General features: G+C 39.0%; 1 protein-coding gene across 4 annotated transcripts in view; it reads left to right on the forward strand.

Annotated features, from left to right (window-relative positions):
• The window catches only part of cntnap2 (contactin associated protein like 2), a 364,810-nt gene that overhangs the window by 209,527 nt on the left and 131,910 nt on the right, over positions 1 to 23,373 (forward strand). For all 4 annotated transcript variants that reach the window (XM_020712697.1, XM_020712695.2, XM_011488837.3 and 1 more), the window contains exons 13-15: positions 2,498 to 2,617; positions 3,564 to 3,679; positions 5,545 to 5,629. In XM_020712697.1, the coding sequence (XP_020568356.1) occupies positions 2,498 to 2,617; positions 3,564 to 3,679; positions 5,545 to 5,629 (321 nt within the window). The remainder of the gene's footprint in view (positions 1 to 2,497; positions 2,618 to 3,563; positions 3,680 to 5,544; positions 5,630 to 23,373) is intronic.

Consider the following 23,373-nt stretch of genomic DNA (forward strand, 5'->3'; position numbering starts at 1 on the left):
GATATTGTATTTTTTTGGCACCCTCGCACACCAAGATTCCTGGCCAAAAACTAGCTGCCCTTTGGCCAAAGAGTCCTTTTGCAGATTTTGGTCATGGGGTTTTTTCCATTATCTTTCTGCTTCCTGTGACCAACCCTTAGCCACCACATAGAAAACCCACAACCAAGCCTGGGAGTCTTGTTTCTTGTCCAAGCATTAAAAATAGTGGTGACTCACCAGTTGAGTAATGCATGGTAGTGTTGTAAGCATACAGCAGTTGTGGCAGGCAGGAGTGTAAATATTGCTTGTGGGAATTGGGCAAAGTATACAGCAAGTCATGTGATTAAACTGCTCAGACAGCCCATTAAAGCTGGATGGTATGAGTTAGTTTCCAATTTCTCAATGGCGCACAATGAGCACAATTAGAGAATGAGAACACCTTCAAAGCTCTGACCCTGGTTGAAAGGGTCTGGCCTGGCACCCCAAACTTGTAAAACCATACCGTGACTAACACCTGAGCAATAGTTGAGGCACCGTGGTCACATCTGGTGACGGCAAGAGCGTATTAACCAACACATCCATCATCATAAGAAAATTATCCTATCCACTACCAGTGGTTTCCAAAGTGGTAAAATCTTTAGCAGGATCAAGTTACTTTGGCCATCTGGTACTGGTCACGTTGAATACACCAGTCTTTCAGTTTGGTAGCCAGTAGATGGCAGATGTACTTTACTGAAGCTGGATACGTTTTAAAATCTATCCTGTTGGAAATGAGCAATTCCTTTTGTTTCATTAATGTCATCAAACTGATCATGTATCATTGCTTCATTAGGCTTTAACTTTGTTGGTGAGCTGCTCGATAAAATAACTATAAATAAAGCTGTTTTTGATGATGTTTCTATCTTAGAAAGTTAACTTTACAACATCAGTCCTTTCAGTAGGGAAAATAGCCAGTATCATATAAAGAATAATCCAAAACAAAAACAACCAATGATCCAGCTGTCAGGAAACAAACACATGGTGAAGAGAAATAGAAGACACGACAAATCAAACAAAGAGAGAGTTTCTTTCAAAAGTCCTTGTTAAGGCTCTCGTGTCACTCAAGAAAAGTTTTGCTCCAAGTTACATTTTCATTTCTCTTTGAAGAGCAATTCTTCCATCTGTCACATCACAGCCTTTCAGTGTGGAGATCAACACAAACCTAACATCAACATGTTGCAGTGTGCGGGACAAGTCATTTCTTCTTGACAGGCAATGAATAGATGTAACATAGTAGCTGAAGCAACCATTTGAAATAGAAAATAATTTAGTTTTTTTAACACTTCAAGAAATTCTACTAATTTTTAATTATAACACAATAATTTATTAAATGCAGGATCTCTCACATCTACTGGATCCATAAACAAAATCATCAATAAGTATTGTGCTGTTTACACAAAGGGGGAGTCAGAGAGGTGGAAATTTCAAAAGACTGCAAAAAAGGAAAAAGAAAAAAAACTTGCAGAGTTCAAAAAGGTTTGGGACTAAAATTTTCTGGAAACAACCACTCACAATTTTATTCGGATACCTATCATACAATGGCAAGTTTCTCACCCAAAACAATTACAGACCTGTTGGTTGGATGCAGTAGATCTATTTGTAATCAAACTGAAGTTACCTTGTAAGATACCAATAGTGTTTCCTGAACACGGGTCCAGGAATTACTACAAGTCCAGAACCAAGTATCAGTTTTCAGCTTCACATTGTCACGCCTCTGCCACTGCTAATGTATTACCTAGATCAAGAGAACACGTGAACATACTCACAGAACCATGTTACTGTGTGTATTTGAAGTTGGACAGGTTTTCTTTATAAAGACATCATGTACTGTGTTTTTCCGGTGCTTGGGCTTTCAGATTTTTTAGGAGCGTTCCATGCTTGCCTGACCTAACACTCTACTTATCTGTGTGCTGACCTGATGAATTGGGCAGAGGTGGGAATGAATCATTTGCCTCCAAACTTCTGTGTCTTTTTAAGGTTTTTAGCAACTGAGGAGTTCATTTCCAACCAAAGAATATTCCATACCATCAACCTACTCTGATTTATCTGCTGTCATTTCTCCATCAGCCTTTGGCTTGTATCATGAATCAACACCAAAACTTCTCACACAAGAGAATCAATATACTTTAAAGATAAGACTGCAAATGTAACAAAATATGTCTCCATGACAATCAGCGATGGGTTGGAAAAGTGAAGCTTGGCGAAATTATAATTAACTGATTAAGGTTTTGGCTTAAAATCACCCCTTAGCAGTTCTGGGTACACATTGTCTTCTTTTTTATTTTTATTTTTTAGTCTTTTTTGGACCACTCTCATAAAAAATATCAGCAAATTGTTTTAGGAAAAGTAATTCCCTAAAAGTGTTTTATATATAATTTTTTTTTTCGGTGTTTTGGCACTTTAAAAAACTTTTCATCTGGTTTATTGATATTCTTCCTTTACCATGGCTTATGTTTACCTCTCTTGTCCTATGCTTTAGCTGTCTACGAGCCTTCATGTGAGGCCTACAAACATATAGGCAAGTCCTCTGACTCTTACTGGATTGACCCTGATGGCAGTGGACCACTTGGCCCCTTCAAAGTCAATTGTAATATGACAGGTGGGTGATGTAGTAATCTCTGTCAATATTTTCTTTTCTTTTTTTTGATTTGAAGTTATTTTTACCCATTTTCTTACTCAGTGTAAAACGAATGACCTGTGAAGAGAAATACAAACTTTGCACTCATTCTTAACCTCAGACAGCAGCAGCCGTAACCTACTATCCTCTGGGTTTCCATGGCAACAAACTCACATCCACTGACATTTAGGGAGCAGCCAACAGATGCTCAGACATCAACACTGACACAAAGAACGTATATAAAACAAAGCTGTTATGCAAATGTTAGAGTGTTTATGCATTCCAAGTGACACTTGTGTCATTCAACTACCCACATGCAATCTTCTGAACACACACACATAAACACACACACAGTGGAATAAATAGATAGTGTGGAACGGTGGAACAAGCAGTCAGAGCAGAGGCAAGACTTTTAATGAAATGTCACTGCACCCCACTGGCTAGCCCCTTAGTCACGCTTAATGGCATGCACACACACCTTAGAAATGTTAAGAGCCTTCCTTCTCTACACACATGCACACCCCTCAGAGACCTGAACACACTTGCACACAAACATGCCCTGAATGACAGTTCAAATGAACAAGGAAATGTCTGAGTGACTGGTCCGTAGCATAACACCACACAAGAGTCTATTAAACCTCCAGGACTGTGACTCAGATTAAACGGGAAACATTTTGTTTACACAACAGCTAAACATGTGTGTGTTAATACAACAGCATGATTATAAATCACTTTAAGGCAGCAATTCAACCCCACCAGGTTTCGTGTTTGTAGTTTATTTGTTTTCACACTTTAAACTTTATATTGTAATTCAGTCATAAATAAAGTGTATTAAACCAAAAATAGTGTTTATGTAATGATTTTTTACTTTTCCTTAATTAAGCTTTTCTACACTTACTCACAGATGTTTTGTACTTTTTATGCTCAGAAGACAATGTGTGGACAACAGTGGTGCACAACCTTGCACCAAAGACTGCAATCACCGGCTCCAGTAGAGAGAGGCGCACTGTTCTGCAGGTCAACTACAGTGCCTCCATGGAACAGGTCAGACACATGGTCATGCCTTCTACACATACAGTTCCTACAACATGACATCTTTTTAAGTGCAGCATCAACTTTAAGTTTGAACGATCCTTGATTTACATTTCAGAAAAAGTATCAAAGAATTATATTTCCTATTTATGATTGATTGATTGATTGATTGATTGATTGATTTCTTTGATTTACATTTACATTTTTTCCCTTTCACAGTGTTGAAGTTTTTAACAATGTATGGTTTTTAAGTGGTTTTATATGTTACCAATCATGTTATTAGCATGCGTGTTAAAATTCAGATATAGATATACAATAATAAATACAGTGTTTAAGTACAACATCTAAATGAATGGTATAAATAAGAGGTGTAACAATTAATCGATGCATCGATTTATATTCCTACAATCCAACCAGATTGATCTGTCTGAGGCAAGTTGCTTATTAAATAGACCAACATTGTCATTATTTATTTATTTTTTTTAAATGAAAGGAATCGATTATATCGATCTTGGAAAATAAAATTTAGATTGAGACATGATAGGTTTAATTAACTAAAACGAAAAAAGTGCCATCACAGCAGACAAGCCACATATCATGGCATCAAAAAAGGATCAAGCCATCATTACAGTCCAAAGTGTGGAAACATGTTGAATTTTCCAAAGACATGTGACCATACAGTGTGGAAGAATTTTCTAATAATGTTCTGTTTGTGTTAGTTTTATCTGAGAAAACAATAGTGGGCTGAACATTATGAAACTAAAATGTGAATGTATTTTCCATTCATTCTTATTTACGTACTATTTTGTGCACATATTTAATTTACACATAATTAATATGTATGAAACACAAGGAATCTGGAAAACTTCACCTGCACTGTTCAGTACCCAGGTGTTTATCTCTGAGTCACACTGGTTGAATGTTTGGCTAAAGATCAGAGTTTTGTTGTTCAAAATGAATCAATATCGACTATGGACTGCATTGGCAACACAAATTATGCTATGAATGGAATTGTTGCTAAAACAAATTGTTACACCACTAGAATAAATAACAACCTTTGTAAAGACTGGTTGAATAAAGTCTTTCTTTGGAGGTAGACTTGCAAACAGGAGAATTGCTTTTAATAAGCAAACATTACGTTGGTGGATTTGATCTCTGCTGGAATGATTTTAAGCAGCTTCTGTGTAGATCCCTAACTAATTAAAACAGTAATAAAAGTCTGACAATCAAGGTTGTCTCCGACGTTACGTAATGAGCAAGAAACTTAAAACCATGAATAAAAGTTGTTATAATCCAATTCCGATTGGATGATTTCAGTAATGCCAGATTAATTCAAGTGCATTTTATTAATAGCCTATACAAGTGACCATGTTTCCTGTGTGGTATCAGCTGTTTTAAAAACCTGCACCAAGAGTGCAAACTTGCCGAAGTATCAGTCCTTGAGATGTTTAATAAAAAATAGCATAATGATAATTTAAGCTTATGTCTCCATGCCTTGTCAACTGCAGTCCTTCTACATAAAGCTCAGACTGACTGTATCTGCTTTCCCATATCACAGAGTCGATACCCTAATCTTTCTAGTGAGAGGATATAGATTGTGGCTGTCACTCTGAATCTGAAGCAAATTTAACTTTACAGGTTTTATTCCTGGAATGTGTAATTTTCTGCTATGCAACATTACATAGTTTCAGTAACATGTCAGGTTTAAATATTTTTTAGCTCAGTTTTCAGACCCTACAGTTAAAGGAAGCAAAATCAAACCAACATTTTTGTTTTGTTTCTCTTTTTCTTTTTTTTTTGTCTTTTCATATTGTCTATAAAACAAATGTGTCTGGATGAATAAGACGAGGTGAAAATCCACTTGCTTGTGTTTTCAGGTGACAGCGATCACCACCAGTGCAGAATACTGTGAACAGCAAATTGCCTACAGCTGTCGCATGTCCAGACTGCTCAACACTCCAGGTAAAGTCACGATGGCATCTTTATTCACCACTGTCTCAAACTCGAGGAGACAGCATTGATAAAGATATACAGGACGATTGCTTTTTTCCTAGAGTCCAGCAAAACATTTAGTTTTGGAGAAAAGCAGAATCTCTAACAGTTAAAAAAAAAGTGAAGAAAATAGAACACCAAATGATTCTGTATGACTAAATGACACAAAAATATCAATATTAGTGGAATCTTAGTAACTTAACTCATCTTTATTTTATCTTTAGTAAGTAAGTAAGTGGCCTTCATTGAAATACGCCCTTGAAGTCTAAAAACAGGAATACACCATTAGGCCTTCACTTAGTATCAGTCAGAAGAATTACTGTTTTTTTTTACAACTGCATTTTAGAAGTGAATTTTTTGTCTTTCGCCAACTGAGCTCATAAACTACACATGATTTCCAGAAAGAATGTGATTACCTTGAATTTGTTGGTTTTTTGGGGGGGAATTAGCCTAAATTCCCCCAGCTTGCATACACAAGCTGCACCTGTCTACAAGCCACATGTTGAAGCCACACAATTAGTATGTCACTAATTATCCTACCCCGAACGCTGTGTGACTACATACAGTCTGACAGAAGGTGAAGTTCACAGCATTTTAGCCTATGCAATTGAACACACCCACGAACAGCCAAACAGCATGGATGTCACTTCTGCTCACAGGCCCCTCAGTCATGGTGAGGAACTTTACACCCACGATTCCCCACTTCCCATGAGTCTTAGGGGCTTAAGACGGGGCTAACCCCCAGGTCACCACACTGTGTTGTAGATTGAGGATGTATATGTGCTGAAACCGCGCGTGTGTCTAAAAAGGGGCAGGAAGTGCGTGCAGCGGAAGGAGGGGAGAGCGCGAGTGCAGTGCAAAAGGGAGCGAGAGCAGCGAATGTGTGTTGGGGGGGGGGGGGGGGGGGGTTATGTTTGTTATACAGAGTGAAAGAGAACTGTAATAAATGAAGGTTTCCCCAGAAGAAGATGAACGATTCTTTATTAACCCACTCTGGAGGCTCTGAGGGGAAAACAACCGAAGGAAAGGTTCAACACATGATATGTTTACAAAGAAAGACGGTACACAGAAAGAATTTTTAAAGTTTTAATAATATACCTGAGCTTTTCTTTCCAAACAGTGCCTGTGACACGGCAGTAACACAGCAGCAATATTGGAAGTAACAGGGCTGGTTAAAAAAAACATACCGGTAAAAGTCACTGAAAAACATACCGGTGAAAGTCACTGAGAGGAGTAGTAACTTATAAGCGCCTCTGCGGCATGTGCAGAGGCACAGAGACAAGCGTTGCGCAGCGCATGGGCCAGAAGTTTCCTTCCACTACAGTTACACACCATAACACACCGCTAACAGGGTTGGTTTAAAAAACATGAATGTAAAAGTCACTGAGAGCTTTCTTCATCTTCCTCCTGTGCACTGAAACCATGGAAGTCTTCCTTCTCAGTGTGGGATTGGAATAGCGTCAGACATTCTTGGCCACACACTCTCTCAGTCTCTCTTTCGTTGTTGTCAGTGTCACTCTGAGGCAAATTCACTCCTGAGCTTGCACTGTCCTCTCCGTCAAGCAGCAGACCGGCTTTTCCAAACCCGTTGGTGTTGGTGGATTTTTTCACACTGCTTTTAACAATTGCTTTTAACTTGAAAGCTGCGTCATATTGTAATGGCGGTCGCGTGCACGGTGGGTCTAATGGCACCAAAGGATTGTGGGATGCGGCCAAAGTAGGGCTGAGCATGGGTATTTCTTTTCGTTGCATCATGACTGAGGGGTCTAAGAGCAGGAGTAACTTGCATGCTGTTTGGCAGCTTGTGGGGGTGTATAAATTAAATGGAACTGTTGTCAGAAAGGGGATTATACATTTGGCTACCTCTTTGAGACTGCTTGAGGCAGCAATATGTACATCAATTTCTCCACGTCCCACACTTACCTTATCATTGAATAAACCGCAGGGTCGAAAGCGTGTGACAAAGTAGCGGCTTATAGTCCAGAAAATACAGTAGGTATTTCTACCAACTTGTGAATTAGGTTGATTGCGTGTGGTTTGTCTCTGAAAAGAAGCAATCGATTTTTTGCTGTGACTTAAAAACTGCAGCAGGGGTTTTAACACATATTTTGTCAAGAAAAAGAAACATCTTCCTGTTGTGTAGTTTTAGAATCAAGTAGGCATGTATAAAAGTCTATGTGGTCCTCTCTCCATGCTTATTCTCACCTACAGAGATGAGAGCTTTTCATGAGACTAATACGTTTACTGTAATTGACCTCCTTTCAATTGTGTATTTTCCTGCACAGGAACACACACACAAGTATCAATTTTTTTGCACATGAACCAGCACACTGGAACCCACCTTGGGACAAACGTTGAAAACAGGAGCCTTTTTGCAATTTAAGTGATTGATATGGGAGTGAGACAGAAGAGCACAAGATTTACTAGACCTTTGTGTATAAATTTATTTATATTACTGTATTTATGAGATCCACGAACTATAGCTACATAAAATATTTGGGATTTGACATTTTAAAAAGGACTGGAATGCTAATACACGTTATTTTAAATCACTTGTCTGACTGATGATATAAGTAAGAACAAAGGATCACGTATGAAACGAGTGTGTGTGCTTTTTACTGAGCTAAAACATCGGAAATCACGTCTTCATTCAGGGTTCTTAAGCTCGGTCAAAGATTCTCCCGCAGCTTCTCTCCTGCTTTGTCCGAAAGCTGTCTGTGTGACAGCCGCTTCCGTGGTGTTTTTGCATCTATGTGACCCACTTTGAAGGGTCACTGTCCCGCAAAAATCCAAAAGGGAAAAATAAAACATGAAATAAAATCAGGGGACCTTATTTATTATTATTATTGTCGCTATGAAAATAATAAAAATATCAATTCGGTAAAGTTTGAAACAAATACACAGATTCAGATTTTCAGCCTCAATAACTCTTCTGATAAAAGTTCAAATGTGAGAGTGAATTACAAATGCATTTAAAAAAAAAAGGTAGTTTTTTTTTCTGCCTTTTGATGAAAAGTGTTCTCTTCCAGCTGTAAATGCAGACACGGCAGCAAGACGTCAGCAAAGGGACCGTCTACAAAATGCAAACTCTGAGCAAAGACCATTCTGTAAAAATCAATATTTTTTAAAAAAATGAAAAAAAGTCTACATTTACATGAGCTGGTAATGAAGACGCGTCAGCGTATTCATGCCACAATCAATATTTTGTGAAAAAAGACATTCTTTTTTTTGTATAAATATTTTTTTCAAAATATAATAACGATATGAATCATAATAAAGGTGCTCATTAGTTCTGAAGATATTGAAGCTATTGTCACCAAACCTTCTGTACTGGTGACAGTAGCTTCAGTTATCGTCAGAGCTATTGAGCATTTTGGACCATACATGATCCATATTTATATAAATACAATTCCTATAAATAAAAAAAGTAATTTTCTGTCATGATCTTTGTTGTCATGTGATGTATTGTAAGTTAAAGTGTTGTGAGTTGTTCTGTTGTGTTGTGAGTTGTTGTTTTGTGAGTTAAAGTGTTGTGTAGTGAGTTATTGTTTTGTGAGTTATTGTTTTGAGTTAAAGTGTTGTGTTGTGAGTTATTGTATACTGAGTTATTGTTCTGTGAGTTGTTGTGAGTTAAAGTGTTGTGTAGTGAGTTATTGTGTTGTGAGTGAAAGTGTTGTGTTGTGAGTTATTGTGTTAGGAGTTAAAGTTTTCTGTTGTGAGTTATTGTTTTGTAAGTTATTGTGTTGTGAGTTAAAGTGTTGTGAGTTGTTTTGTGAGTTATTGTTCTGTGAGTTATTGTGTTGTGAGTTAAAGTGTTGTGTTGTGAGTTATTGTGTTGTGAGTTAAAATGAGTTTTTTTTTTTAGTGTTGTGACAAACTGGTGTGTGTTATTTTGTGTTGTGACCCTTTAGGGGCACCGTTCAGCAAGACCTTCATTAACCAGTTTACTCCTCATTTATTGCCTTGCAAGTTAGGGAAATTCAATTACCCGTCTGAAATGACAGAGAAAGTAGGAGGAAAAACATTTACCCAAAAATGTGCTTCATAAATTACATGTCAGTTCTCATCAAATTACATTGTCAACAGCGTTCCCACTACCATGCATGCACACATGTCCACACATGCAACTTTGACCAAATCTCATCTATTAGACATGGCTTGGCATTTTGAAGCTAGAGAAATCATTAAATACAAATTAGATTTTTCTAGTGAGAGTCCCAATTTAAAACTCGGAAAGTTTCAGTTCTGTGCTAGTCTTTACTCACTTGTTCCCATGATCTTTGACCACTTCACCCACTCATCCTGGGCAAAAAAAATCTGTAAACACATGAAAACACCAGTGCAGTTTCCCTTACTATTATTACTTCTTCCAATGCTTTTCCCTCATTTTTTGTGCATTGACAGGCCTAATTTTCTACTCAGCTTTTTTTTTTTTTTTTACTTATTCAATATTTGTTCTATTTTACTTCCATCTTTTTATTTTTTGCTGTTCCAGTTTTGCATTTTCCGTTCTACTTATCTGCTGCTTCTTCCTCTCACCTGCTGGAATTCTCTTTTTGTAAATGTTGTAATCCCTGATTTTTAGCAAACATTTTAGACAAACGGATATGTGGAGAACAGCATTTAGCATTTACAAGTGCATTGCGGACTGGGAAACCATCCAGAGTGTACCCGACCTTTGCCCCAACAGTGGGTACGATAGGCACTTGATTGGTGGGTTTGAAAAAAATGGATGGATGGATGGATGGATGGATGGATGGATGGATGGATGGATGGATGGATGGATGGATGGATGGATGGATGGATGGATGGATATCTACCTGTTGCACAGACACTTCACCAACAGATTACGACAAAGAAATAAAAAGGTATTTGTAATTATCTCACTACAATTAAGTACAAAAACGTAGAGGGAGCCACTAGCAGGCGGACACACTGTCTTCTTAATACATATGCAAATGCAGCAAAAATTAAGAATATTATGTTAAATGGGCTATTTATTTTCTTCTTGTAAATGGTTTCATGTTTTTTAAGGAACATGCCTTTTTGGAATCAGCAGGCCAGCTGTGTATGTAGGTTAAAAAAATGTCCTAAATCTCCTCTTTCAGCGCCAAACAGCTTATCTTGCTGGTGTTATTGACTCTTGTTTGAGCTTCTGGTACCTCCAGCTGCTGCCAATTAGGTGAACTGGCAGCATCTCTGAGCATGGGTTCTGCTGCGGCGGTTAGTTCCCACTTCAAGAATCAGCATGTCACATTTGATTGATCCGTATGAGGCTTGTCTGATAGGAAAACGTTAGTGTGTCTGAGTCTGAAACTCTTCTCCAAACAGAAATGCCACATTCCCAGGAATGTTAGAGGTGGCAGGGATCCTAAAAAGACAACACCCCAACAAGACTGTTTGCTTTCAAGGTGTGTGTGTGTGGGGGGTTGTGATATGTCCAATCCAGGACAAACTGCACACAGTCAAACTCTGACCTCACAAAGCTGTCAGGATGTCTATCCCTTCCTCGCCAGGCTGTTTGTGCAGCAAGAGACTTGAACATATGGGGGTACATATTGTTTTCCAATGAGAATGAGATTTTTGCTTGCTAAAAATAAACTGATGTCCCCAATCAAGTTTATACCCCTGCAATACTATCTCTGGATAGGATGTCACCTTGCAGCTGATGTAACTAAATAGAAGAGAAATGCAAAAACCCAGCAATCATTAAGAGCTTTAAAACCCACAACTGCATTTCCTGAGCTCCAACAGCAGTCCTGCTTAATGTGACACAGATTAGATGATAACCCAGATATGCACACACACACATGGAGTCATTATTTATTATTGACATGTGCACACACAAACACAAAGATAAAGAAAAATAGAATAAAAAGAGTTTTTGTTAACTTGTGAAGATTCATGTCTGTCTTTTTCTGACTGTCTGTCAAGCAACTAAAAGAAATATTGGAGGCATTCAGGAATAATAAGGGAAGAACTTTTCTATCTAACAAATGATTTCAGTTTAGCTCTGTGTGGTATAAACAAATTTAGAGTCATCTTTAATTTTCATAGTCTAATTAATATAGGTATACATTAATTTATCGTAATTTTTCTTAGCAAATTCCTTGAGGCTGGAATTGCTACCTACTCTAGAAATCGATTCAACTACTTAAATGAAATTTGAAATTTAGAAATCTTTATATATTGATCTGTTTTATAACTTTGTTTCTTAGCTGCTAAAAAAATGTAAGCATCTTTTTCTTTTTTTCTAGTCTGTAAATGTTTGTTTCACAGGAAAAAAATAATAGAAACATAGTACCCATTTCACACTTGAGCTGCACGTTCTGTAAAGAAAGTGACTCCACCAAATCACAGCCTATGATCTCTTAAGTTAAGTATTACACGAAACAAGTTTGTACAAAGAACAAAATATTAGAGGTTAGCCCTGAGTATATGAGATATAAACAAGGACAGAGTTAAGAACATAGGAGAAGATGAAAGCAAAACGAGTGACAAGAAATGAGAAATGAGCGCAGTTCAGGATAATGAGGCTCTGTGTATGCGTGGCGTTGTCACACTACATTTATTGGGCACCTCAGGTCTCACTTGCCTCAAAAGTAATTGCTAAGTCAGCCCCAGTCATATTCCACACGCATACACAAATTCCCTCACACTTGCATTGAACCTAATGACTATTTCCTCGGCACTGTCATGCCACTTGTTTATTTATTCTCTCATGTGTTGCTTCTGTTCATCATTAACCTTTGCGAAAGCAGCAGCATTAGGCAATGACTTCCTTTCCCCTTTGCTCTGGCTTTTATTTCTGCAAAAATAAAAGGTCCTGAAAATGACGCACTGCTGTAAAATGGAATCAAGGCTCTAAAAGTGCCTCACCATGTTGAGTTAAAAAAAGCTACCTTTTGTTTTTAGGCTGTAGCTCCCTCACAGAGTGCTCATTAAAGGCCTACGCTAATGATAATTGTGTTTTTAACATGTTACTGTTGCATTTTTCTCATAATGAAGGACATATAGAAGGAAAATTAAGCTCAAAATAGCATTTCTGAGTATTTCTTAATTCAGGTTGTTGTGAATCAGGAGCAGAGGAAAAAATGCTGTTAGAAAAACATTGTAGCACTGACATAAGTGGTACAATTGGCGCGTCACAAGCTTCCTGCCCCGCTCCCTCCGCATCGGAGGTTGATGCATTATCAACCGGCAGACAAATAGGTCCATGTACAGTGCATTGCAAAAGTATTCGCGCACCCTTGAACTTTTCAACCTTTTGCCACATTTCAGGCTTCATAAAAATATAAAACTGTATTTTTTGGTGAAGAATCAACAACACGTGGGACACAATCATGAAGTGGAACAAAATGTATTGGATATTTCAAACTTTTTGTCAAATAAATAAGTTAGCGCGAGAGCATGTTAACAAATTAATGATGGGAAAAGAGATGGGCTTACTCCGCAACAACTGTTCCACCCGCAACTCAGAGCTGAATTTTGTAATGAACGTCTGCCGCTGTAGACATAGAGACACACGTTTTATAATTTTGGCTAAAAAATAAATACAATTAGAAATGCTTTTACAATTGATCAAAAGATGATTGATCTTTTTACTGGTTTATATATGCTTTTTATATTACCTGAAAATACTTTGGTCAACATGTTTGGTATGTCTTTGATATTGTGTCTGTTTTAAGCAGCCTTGTTTTCTTTACATCCCATAATATCAGCCAGTTGTACCCTGTTCACTGCTCTTTCTTTATAACTCAGCTAATGTTCTGGTTACAATTTCATTAATTTGTAAGGCACTTAAGGCCAGAAGCAAAGAAAGTTGTTGAAAGAGAACAAGTCATGCTTAAGTAAAAGACAAGAAAAGGGATAGCTATTACTCAGGTCCTTAGGCTTCTCTCACACGCTCCCCCCACCTTTTTTTTTTCTTTCTGCCTTCCAGCCTCCTGTAGATTGACTCATCATTAGCATGAAACAAGCACCTATACCGTTTCATTGTTTAAGAAGAGTTAAGAGTCTTTGCCTGTCCTCAAGGTTGCATGTACTTTTTATGCCCCTTCCCATTAATGTCAGAGATAGGTGGAGCTTATAGCATAAGGATGAAAAATTCTAGGTTTATCTGATTTTATACAGTATATCACTGCAAATTAGCAATTTTCAAGCCTTTGAATAGGTTACTGGCGCTGAGAAGAATTAGCAGCTGTGTGATAGTAAGCATTGACTGCATAGGAGAACTGCGAGTGAGTGTTTCAGCTTTTTGGGACCAGCAGGAACTTTCTATTTAACCCCTGGCACAGGGGACCAAGACCTGGCCCCCCTTGTGGCTCCATAGTCAGGCAGTAGCATGAAGGGTCTTGCCCAAGGATCCACACTTAACAAAACTCAATACACCCCCTGGAAATCGAACCTTGATTTCTCCTGTGCCAGCCCTGCACTCCATCATCTGCCAATGTTTGTAGGCAGTAATATTTAAAAAAAATATACATATATATATAAAAAGTGTATATATATATATATATATATATATATAGAGATGTATCTGTTGTAGCCACTCCTCCAGCTTGGGGGTTACCGCCCCGAGTGCTCCAATTACCACAGGCACCACTGTCACCTTCACTTTCCATGCTTTCTCCAGTTCTTCTCTGAGTCCCTGGTATTTCTCCAGTTTCTCATGTTCCTTCTTCCTGATGTTCCCATCGCTTGGCACTGCCACATCCACCACAACGGCTTTCCTCTGTTCTTTATCCACCGCTACAATGTTTGGCTGGTTCGCCATTACCATCCTATCAGTCTGGATCTGGAAGTCCCACAGGATCTTTGCCCTCTCATTCTCTACCACCTTCGGAGGTAGGCGCTCCATGTATGCTTTACCTGCCAGCATCTTACATCCTGCAGTTATGTGCTGGATTGTTTCAGGCGCCTCTTTGCACAGCCTACACCTTGGGTCTTGTCTGGTGTGGTAGATCTGAGCCTCCATCGCTCTGGTGCTCAGGGCTTGTTCCTGAGCTGCCAGGATGAGCACTTCAGTGCTGTCCTGCAGGCCAGCCCTTTCTGGCCATTCTAGCCATAGTCAGTTGGGGCCTTGAGCTTGATGTACTCATGCATCTTGGATGTTTCATCCTGGATAGTGGCTTCTACGCTCACTAGTCCTCGGCCTCCTTCCTTGCGGCTAGCATACAGTCTCAGGGTGCTGGATTTGGGATGGAACCCTCCATGCATGGTGAGAATCTTTCGTGTTTTAACATCCGTGGTCTGTATCTCTTCCTTTGGCCATCTTATTATTCTTGCAGGGTGTCTGATAACTGGCAGTGCGTAGCTGTTTATTGCCCGGGTCTTATTTTTGCCATTGAGCTGGCTTCTCAGGATTTGCCTTACTCGTTGGAGGTATTTAGCTGTTGCAGCTTTCCTTGTTGCCTGCTCCAGGTTGCCATTTGCCTGCGGAATTCCAAGGTACTTGTAACTGTCCTCGATGTCTGCTATTGTTCCGTCTGGGAGTGAGACCCCTCCTGTGTTGACTACCTTGCCTCTCTTTGTCACCATCCAGCTGCATTTCTCGAGCCCGAATGACATCCCAATGTCAGTACTGTAGATCCTGGTGGTGTGGATCAGGGAGTCAATGTCACGCTCGCTCTTAGCATATAGCTTGATATCATACATGTAGAAGAGGTGACTGATGTTGGCCCCATTTTTGAGTCGGTATCCATAGCCAGTCTTGTTGATTATTTGGCTGAGGGGGTTCAGACATATGCAGAACAGTAGTGGGGACAGAGCATCACCTTGGTATATCCCACATTTGATGGACACTTGTGCAAGTGAACTCCATTTTTTATTTAAAATGTAAATCTGACATACATGGATTATTATGGGACATTGTTTTTTGAATAATAAAATCCAACATTGCTTCATATAAAATAACTTTCAGTTCAAATGATGGACAAATGTCATCATCCATTCAGCGTTGTCCTTACATCTTACGGTTTCTGAAATGTTTTCATTTTTCTGTATTTCATTTAGTTTTCTGAAATGTTTTCATTTTTCATATTTCATTTAGTTTTCTGGGAATGAATTTTGTTTTCTGAAATGTTTTTTCATTTTTGGTTTTCTAAGTTTTGGTTTCTGAAATTTTGTTTTGTTTTCAAAGTTTTAATACTGCTTTCTAACTTTTGTTTAAAAATTTTTTATTGACATTGTGATCTTAAAAACGTTATTATATCAAGTGATTTGTTGAATGATTTGCACTTCAGGGCCACTGTAACCCTGTTTAGCCAAGTCTCTACGTGCATAAATGCATTAAGCTGCTACCATATGCTCTTCACCAAGGACACGTCTGCCGAGAGCTGTTCCTAGGATCAGTAAAGGGCACAAACCCACTCCCCTAGGTTAAGGTGGCGGTTCACAGAGGGAAACAATTTCTACAATTAAATCTGATTTACAGTCAACTAAAATGTATTTGTATAATTTTTCTCATTTTTTTCTTGGCTGCTTCTAAAAAAAAAAACTTCTTATTTCTTAGTTACATGCCTTAGAAGGGACAAGGGGCAGTGTCTATCAAAAATTTTCTCCCAGCCCAAATCCCAAACTCTAGCCAAGGTAACAAACTCAAGCCCACACTAAAGCTTCAGAGACAAAGTTTATGTTAAAACATTTTTCTTTTTTCCAATTAACTTAAAACTAATTTAACCTATAACCCACCCCCCCCTTTAACAACAACATAAAGTTTATGTTCCTACAGTTTCTAACCCTTTGTAGTTTCTAACCTTTTTATAATTTTATAGAATCAAAGTTTCTGTTGAAACTTAGTTCTTTCTTTCCAATTAACCTACAACTAATATTTTTTTTATAAGCCTATAACTAATGTCACCCTATAATACCCTAATTTGAAAACGTTCCTACTACTAATGTGTGGAAATGCTTTTACAGCAAGCATCCCTCTGGATCAAACACTGTTTGACGGAAAGGCCTCGCAAGAAACTTTGCCACTGAGCAGAAGAACTTGACCACTTTAGAGTCTTCCGTTAACATGTGTTTTTCAAAGACGTGGAGAAATACTTCCTCTGAAACCGGATCTTGTAAATTAAATCCTTTCAGCAGAAAGTATTCTGGCTGACATACCCTTTTTCTCAGCTCCTTCATTGCTTTTTTACACAGTCTGTCAATATTGACTGTTTTGGTTTTGAAATTGTAACTTTTACAGAGTTCCCACAGCCTGTCATGTAATTTTTGGTACAAAGCTGTGAAGTTTTCTTGGGAACAGTCGGTGTGTGCTCTGAAAAAAACCATAGGAATGATTTTTGTCAGAAACTGGTTCAGCAGTAATTCGCATTTCTCTTCATTCTTTTCCTGCTGCTCATCAACCTGTATCCCAAGATCATGCGTGGGGAAGTCCTCAACTTTAGGTGTTTCTGGATTTTTCACAGTCACCTTTCTTAGAGTCACTTTTTCCCGGGAGACTCTGTGTGAAGAAGTCCTTTGCCTTGAACTGACTCTAGGGGGTTTTGCGACCTTGCTTTTGATCTGTTTCCAAGGACTTGGCATTTTTACCATGTAACGTCGGAAACGCAGGGCCACAAAATCTCCAAAGACAGGATCTTTTCTTTCCAAAAGGGTTGTACAGAAAACTTGAAGTTGAAGCTGAAGATTGCACAAGTCTGAGTAAAGTACCCAATGCAAGCCTTTAAACTTGTCCTCAGTGATGTGCCAGTGAATCTCCTCTGCTTCCTTCCAAAGTCTGTCAAAGAGCCACTTGTGGTGGGTTCTGAAGTTTGAGTCAAGGAAGGACATTCTTTCTTTTTGAAGAATTAAATTAATTAAATCCTCCAGCAGCTTTTCTAGAAGAACTTTGCTCCTTTTTATGATTTGACAAAGTTCTTCCTCCCTTATTTGGTCGTACTTTGAACCGCTGCTTACACTTGACTCATTCTTGTCCACGGCTGTTTCTTTGAAAGCTGTGCCTTTCTTTTGGGGCTTGTGTTTCTCTGCTGTCTGTTGGATAACACTGTCATCCGTTTCCGTAGTAGAAACATCTTTTTCTGTCCAAGCCACTTTTGGTACAGCTCTCCTTTTGCGCCTTACTTTTTTCTTTTTACGTGGACTTAATTTCGGGCTCTCACTTGTACTTCCTAGAGAGCTCGAAATGTAAAACGTTCCCCTTTTTCTTGATGACGGCACCCTGTGTTCAGTCTGTATTTCCGTCATGCTTGCTACCCACCTTCAGTCATAGATTCAATCGACCGTCTATATGTAGACAATGGAATGACAATGGAACGACTTCAAATGACATCTTAATATGTCATCTAAATATAAAAGATGTCATAATCCCTCAGTTTCTGACAACATGAAGTCATCTGACATCATCTGACATCATAAGATGATCATCATCATCTGATGCCAGACACTGACATATCAGATATGACATCATATGACATCATATGTCATTTTTGGTCATTCATTTTGAGTAATGACATCATCACCTATTTGTGACTAATTTGTGATACTTATTTTTCTGCCTCTTTTACATTATATAAAGAAAAAAAAAATAAGAGTAAAATATAGACATGATTAAAAATAAAAAAGGTACTGAAACTAAACAAGTATTCGCCATTTACCATTTAAAGTACCCAATTGTAGCCTTGGTCACAACTGCCCTTAGATTGCCTGGAGATTGGGGCACAGAGAGATTAGACCAACTGTTTTATATGGAGTCCTGAACTGCTCATATTTAAACAAATAAATATGACCTAGTGAAAATACACAATCAACCAATAAATCTCTCATAAATATATAAAAAGATCATGAAATTGTGAAAAACCTGCACACTGATTTTAAATTAGCCATTATTGTAGATATTTCATTTTGGTTTAAAAACCTGTTCATTATTTTAAAACAGCATTTTAAAATATTAATTTTAATCATGTTACACAATATTATAAGTCTGTCTTTTTTCAGAAGCTCTGATTTCAAAATCAATGTTTTCCAAATTATCTTTGTTTTTATTTTATGTTGCTGTTTTTCAGAATGACTTATTTCATAATAACCTATTTCAGCAGAATTTTCAGGACTCCATAGTTAAACAAAAAAGAAAGGAAGTTTGATTTGTCCTATTTGACCTTGAGAAGACTTGAAATTAATGCAGAGAAGTCGGATCAACAATCTGCATAACCCACCTCTCTCGATCGGAAAGAAATTTTGATTCTAATGAGTCTGATCGGGGCAGAGTATTTTGAAGGGCCGTATTTACATGACATTTTTTTTTTGATCAGGCGTTTATTCGAATTATATTTACTATGTTACATCCCTCCCCAAGGGAGGGACAAAATAGGTAACATAATTAAAAAATATTAAAAATATACACGTTCTAACTGTTTTTGAATTTTTCACTACTGTATTACTTTTGAAAGACTAACATATAAAATACAATAGTTTTACATAACATTGAAACTTAATTTTGAAATTTTGTTTTACAGACATGCACTGTGAACGAAGAAAATACAAAATCACCATGCAACAGAAGAGCAATCGCAATATGAAGTTGTGTGTGCGTGTGTGTACATCTACACAACACAAGAGTGACCAGTCATCACACTGTGCTTTGTGAAAATTAATTTTGCACATTTCGCACGGGTCATGCTTGTCTTGACCTAGATCCTGTCTCCGGCTCGACTCGCGCCCCTGGCCGTCCCCCCAACTCCATCTGGATGAAGCTGGACTTTACATATGTAGTTGTAGGGTTAGATAAACTATTTCCTCTTTATGAGTTCTGGTACATCGCCAGTCCATACTGGGGGAGTATCCCTCCTTCATGTGTACACCCCTGAGGTTTCTTAGTTTTTTCCAGAATCTAAGGGAAGGGATGACCGTTTAGTTTAGTTTGTTTAGTTAGTTCAATTTAGTTTTTTCTTATTGAATTCTATGTAGTCATGATCCTTTTGATTTTATGTTTTACATTTTCAATTACCGATACGAAGCCCATCGAGACGATTGTTGTTGTGAATTTGGGCAACACAAATAAAATTGAATTGAAATGAATTGACATGGTCACATGAGTCACTGCCATCCTAGTGTGCCCTGTCTTTCACCATTCTTTGATATGAATGCCTTTATGGAAGCAATTCTGTAGCATTAATAAAAAGCAAAGTCAAAACCAGAAATGCTTTTTCATTTTCAAAATGAAGCTGCATTTTTTGACTCAAAAATAAAATGAAAAATTAATCCACCAAAATGCTTTTTCTTTTCCTTCCTCAACACAGCTTATTCTGTCACTTAATTAAAATGATAATGAAAATCGTATTTGACATTTCATTTTCAAGACGTTCTCTGGTAAATGTGTAGCATAATTCATTTAGAAATGTCTAATTTGACATTTAAAATGGATTAATAGAAATGCTTTTTAATGTTCAAAATGAAGCTGCATCAAATGACTCAAAATTTAAAAGAAAAAGCAATACTTCAAAATGCTTTTTCATTTCCTTCCTCAACACAGCTTTTTCTGTCACTTAATTAAAATGATAAAGAAAATGGTATTTGACGTTTCATTTTAAAAAAGGTCCACGGTAAATGTGTAGCAAAATTCATTTAGAAATGTCCAATTTGACAATTAAAATGGATTAACAGAAATGCTTTTTAATTTTCAAAATGAAGCTGCATTAAATGACTCAAAATTCAAATGAAAAAGCAATATTTCAAAATGCTTTTTCATTTTATACTTAAAACCGCTTATTCTGTGTCATAATTAAAACGAAAATGCAAAGAGGGGATCGCATTTGCATTTTAACATCCACCCTGGGAAACTTGTAGCAATATTCATTTCTTAAAAGCATTAGCAGAGGGGAGGCGGGGCGATGACGTCACTGCTTTCTCCGTGTGTACGGCCGCTGTCGCTGAGAGACCTGGTGTGTCTGTGTTCGCATTGAGATCACCTAAAACCGGGTCCTGTTCACAAACCGCTGGACCTGGACTGCTCAAACCTGGATTCCTGGATCTTAATGCGAGAAATGCAGCAGAATGTTCCTTTAGCTCCCTCGCGAATCAGAAGCTGTGAATCGCAACCCAACTTCTTCAGCATCGTCTGACCGCACGGATTTAAAAACATATGATCGAGCAGAGCAGGCCCTTAATAATAATCATGACAGTAATAAAAGCACATTATGAAGATAGTCTCCTGCAGATCCGCGCTGAGTGAGTGTTTTTGGTCCAACCAGCAACGTTTAGCATGGAGAAATCTGCTATCTGTTGATGGGGCTCCAGCTGTCATCAAACAGCAAATTCAGCGCGAAGCTGCAAATAAATGTGTAAATATGTGGGAATTCCATCAGTGTTTATTTTGTTCCGGACACCACTGGAAACACAAATTCATATTGTAGCGACCCGGGGGTTAGCCCCGCCTTCAGCCCCTAAGGCTCATGGGAAGTGGGGAGCTTAGGTGAAACCTTGAGTCAGAGGGCTGGAAGCTGAAGTGACCCTCCATGCTGTTTGGGCTGTATGTGTGCTGGAATAAACAGGCTTGTCGCTTAAAAGCTACTATTGCCTCTCTCTACGTTTCTTGCAATCTGAGACTGTCCGGGGTCGTGCGGTGTATGGGGCACGGACAGCTCTCCATTAAAACCTCTTCATGAGCAGTTGGCTTTCGCTACCCCACTAAAGTGATGGTCCGGCTGGATCGTTACATTGGTGTCAGAAGTGGGATCCTCAGCCACTGCTACTCCACAGAGAGCCACACCATGGAGAGCTACGCCGCGGGGACGGACGCCATTCTGGAGGCAGTTCGGGAGAAGGGAGGAGAGAAGGCAACATCAACTCCTTGATGGATCGAGCACCCACCGTCATCTGCAGCCTGGCCTTGCCCGACGCCAGCGCTAGACTATCTGGACCAGACTGTGATGACGGTGCGCAGCCCAGCTGAACCTTCACGACGCAATGGCTCAACAACGCTGGAACCACACCTGGCTCAGGTCAACCTGGCGACCAGCAATGAGGGCTAGACGCCGAAGGGGACTTCTCACACACCCAGGCCTGGCGTTAGAGGGCGCTACACTGCTGGACCTCCCACCTGCGGAGCTGCGAGACCTGTCAGCGCGGACAGCAGAGCTTCGCTTTGGGGAGGAGGGTTTGACGAAGCAGACCCTACAGCAGCCGTAGTGATGAAGACGATAGCCTGGGATGCCTGTGGACCTTCTGCTGCTGGTGTGCAGCTCTTCACTTGGAGAGAGTCTACTCCCCCATGGTGACGTGCACCCTGATGGTGGTGCTTCCACAGAGGCGGGGACTGGTTCTCCTGGCTGGGCACATGCTTGCATGGAACTGTGTCAGTTGCAGATGTGCTAACCCAGCCAGTTAAGAGGAGGACTGTACACGGTGGCGGTCGAAACCCAGGATTGTGCGAAGGAGTCTCCAGCCAGTGTGTTCCTGTGTTTTGCTAATTGTGTTGTGTTGTTCAATTCTGCAGTTATATGAGGGTTGTGGGGACACTAACCCTCTTAGGTGGGGGCAGTGTAGCGACCTGGGGGTTAGCCCTGCCTTCAGCCCCTAAGGCTCATGGGAAGTGGGGAGCTTAGGTGAAACCTTGAGTCAGAGGGCTGGAAGCTGAAGTGACCCTCCATGCTGTTTGGGCTGTATGTGTGCTGGAATAAACAGGCTTGTCGCTTAAAAGCTACTATTGCCTCTCTCTACGTTTCTTGCAATCTGAGACTGTCCGGGGTCGTGCGGTGTATGGGGCACGGACAGCTCTCCATTAAAACCTCTTCATGAGCAGTTGGCTTTCGCTACCCCACTAAAGTGATGGTCCGGCTGGATCGTTATAATATGAAGGTTTCTCAGATCGCAGCAGCATTTCCGCCTTCAGCGATCGTCGGGAGCTTCGCGCTCCGCTTGCGAAGGCAGCTGGCGGTCCGAAGACAAAAGCTTGTCCGCGGTGCGTCAGGAGGAAGACCGCAGAAGGCGGACATGCTGCTATGTAGTCCTGAGAAGCTGTGTAAACTCATCAGAAGTTCACAACCAACTCAAAGCCGTCTTCTCTGCCGCTAACACAGTCTGCTCCTGGTGCGTGTGTGTGTGTCAGCGGCCGTACACACGGAGAAAGCAGTGACGTCATCGCCCCGCCTCCCCTCTGCTAATGCTTTTAAGAAATGAATATTGCTACAAGTTTCCCAGGGTGGATGTTAAAATGCAAATGCAATCCCCTCTTTGCATTTTCGTTTTAATTATGACACAGAATAAGCGGTTTTAATTATAAGATGAAAAAGCATTTTGAAATATTGCTTTTTCATTTGAATTTTGAGTCATTTGATGCACTTACATTTTGAAAATTAAAAAGCATTTCTGTTAATCCATTTTAATTGTCAAATTAGACATTTCTAAATGAATTTTGCTACACATTTACCTTGGACCTTTTTTAAAATGAAATGTCAAATACCATTTTCTTTATCATTTTAATTAAGTGACAGAAAAAGCTGGGTTGAAGTATAAAATGATAAAGCACTTTGGTATATTGCTTTTTCTTTTAAATTTTGAGTCAAAAAATGCAGCTTCATTTTGAAAATTAAAAAGCATTTCTATTAATCTATTTTAAACGTCAAATTAAACATTTCTAAATGAATTATGCTACACATTTACAAGAGAACGTCTTGAAAATGAAATGTCAAATACCATTTTAATTTTATTTAAGTGACAGAATAAGCTGTGTTGAGGAAGGAAAAGAAAAAGCATTTTGGTGGATTGCT

The sequence above is a fragment of the Oryzias latipes genome, chromosome 20 (genome assembly GCF_002234675.1).
Source record: "Oryzias latipes chromosome 20, ASM223467v1".
NCBI classification, from domain to species: Eukaryota; Metazoa; Chordata; class Actinopteri; order Beloniformes; family Adrianichthyidae; genus Oryzias; species Oryzias latipes.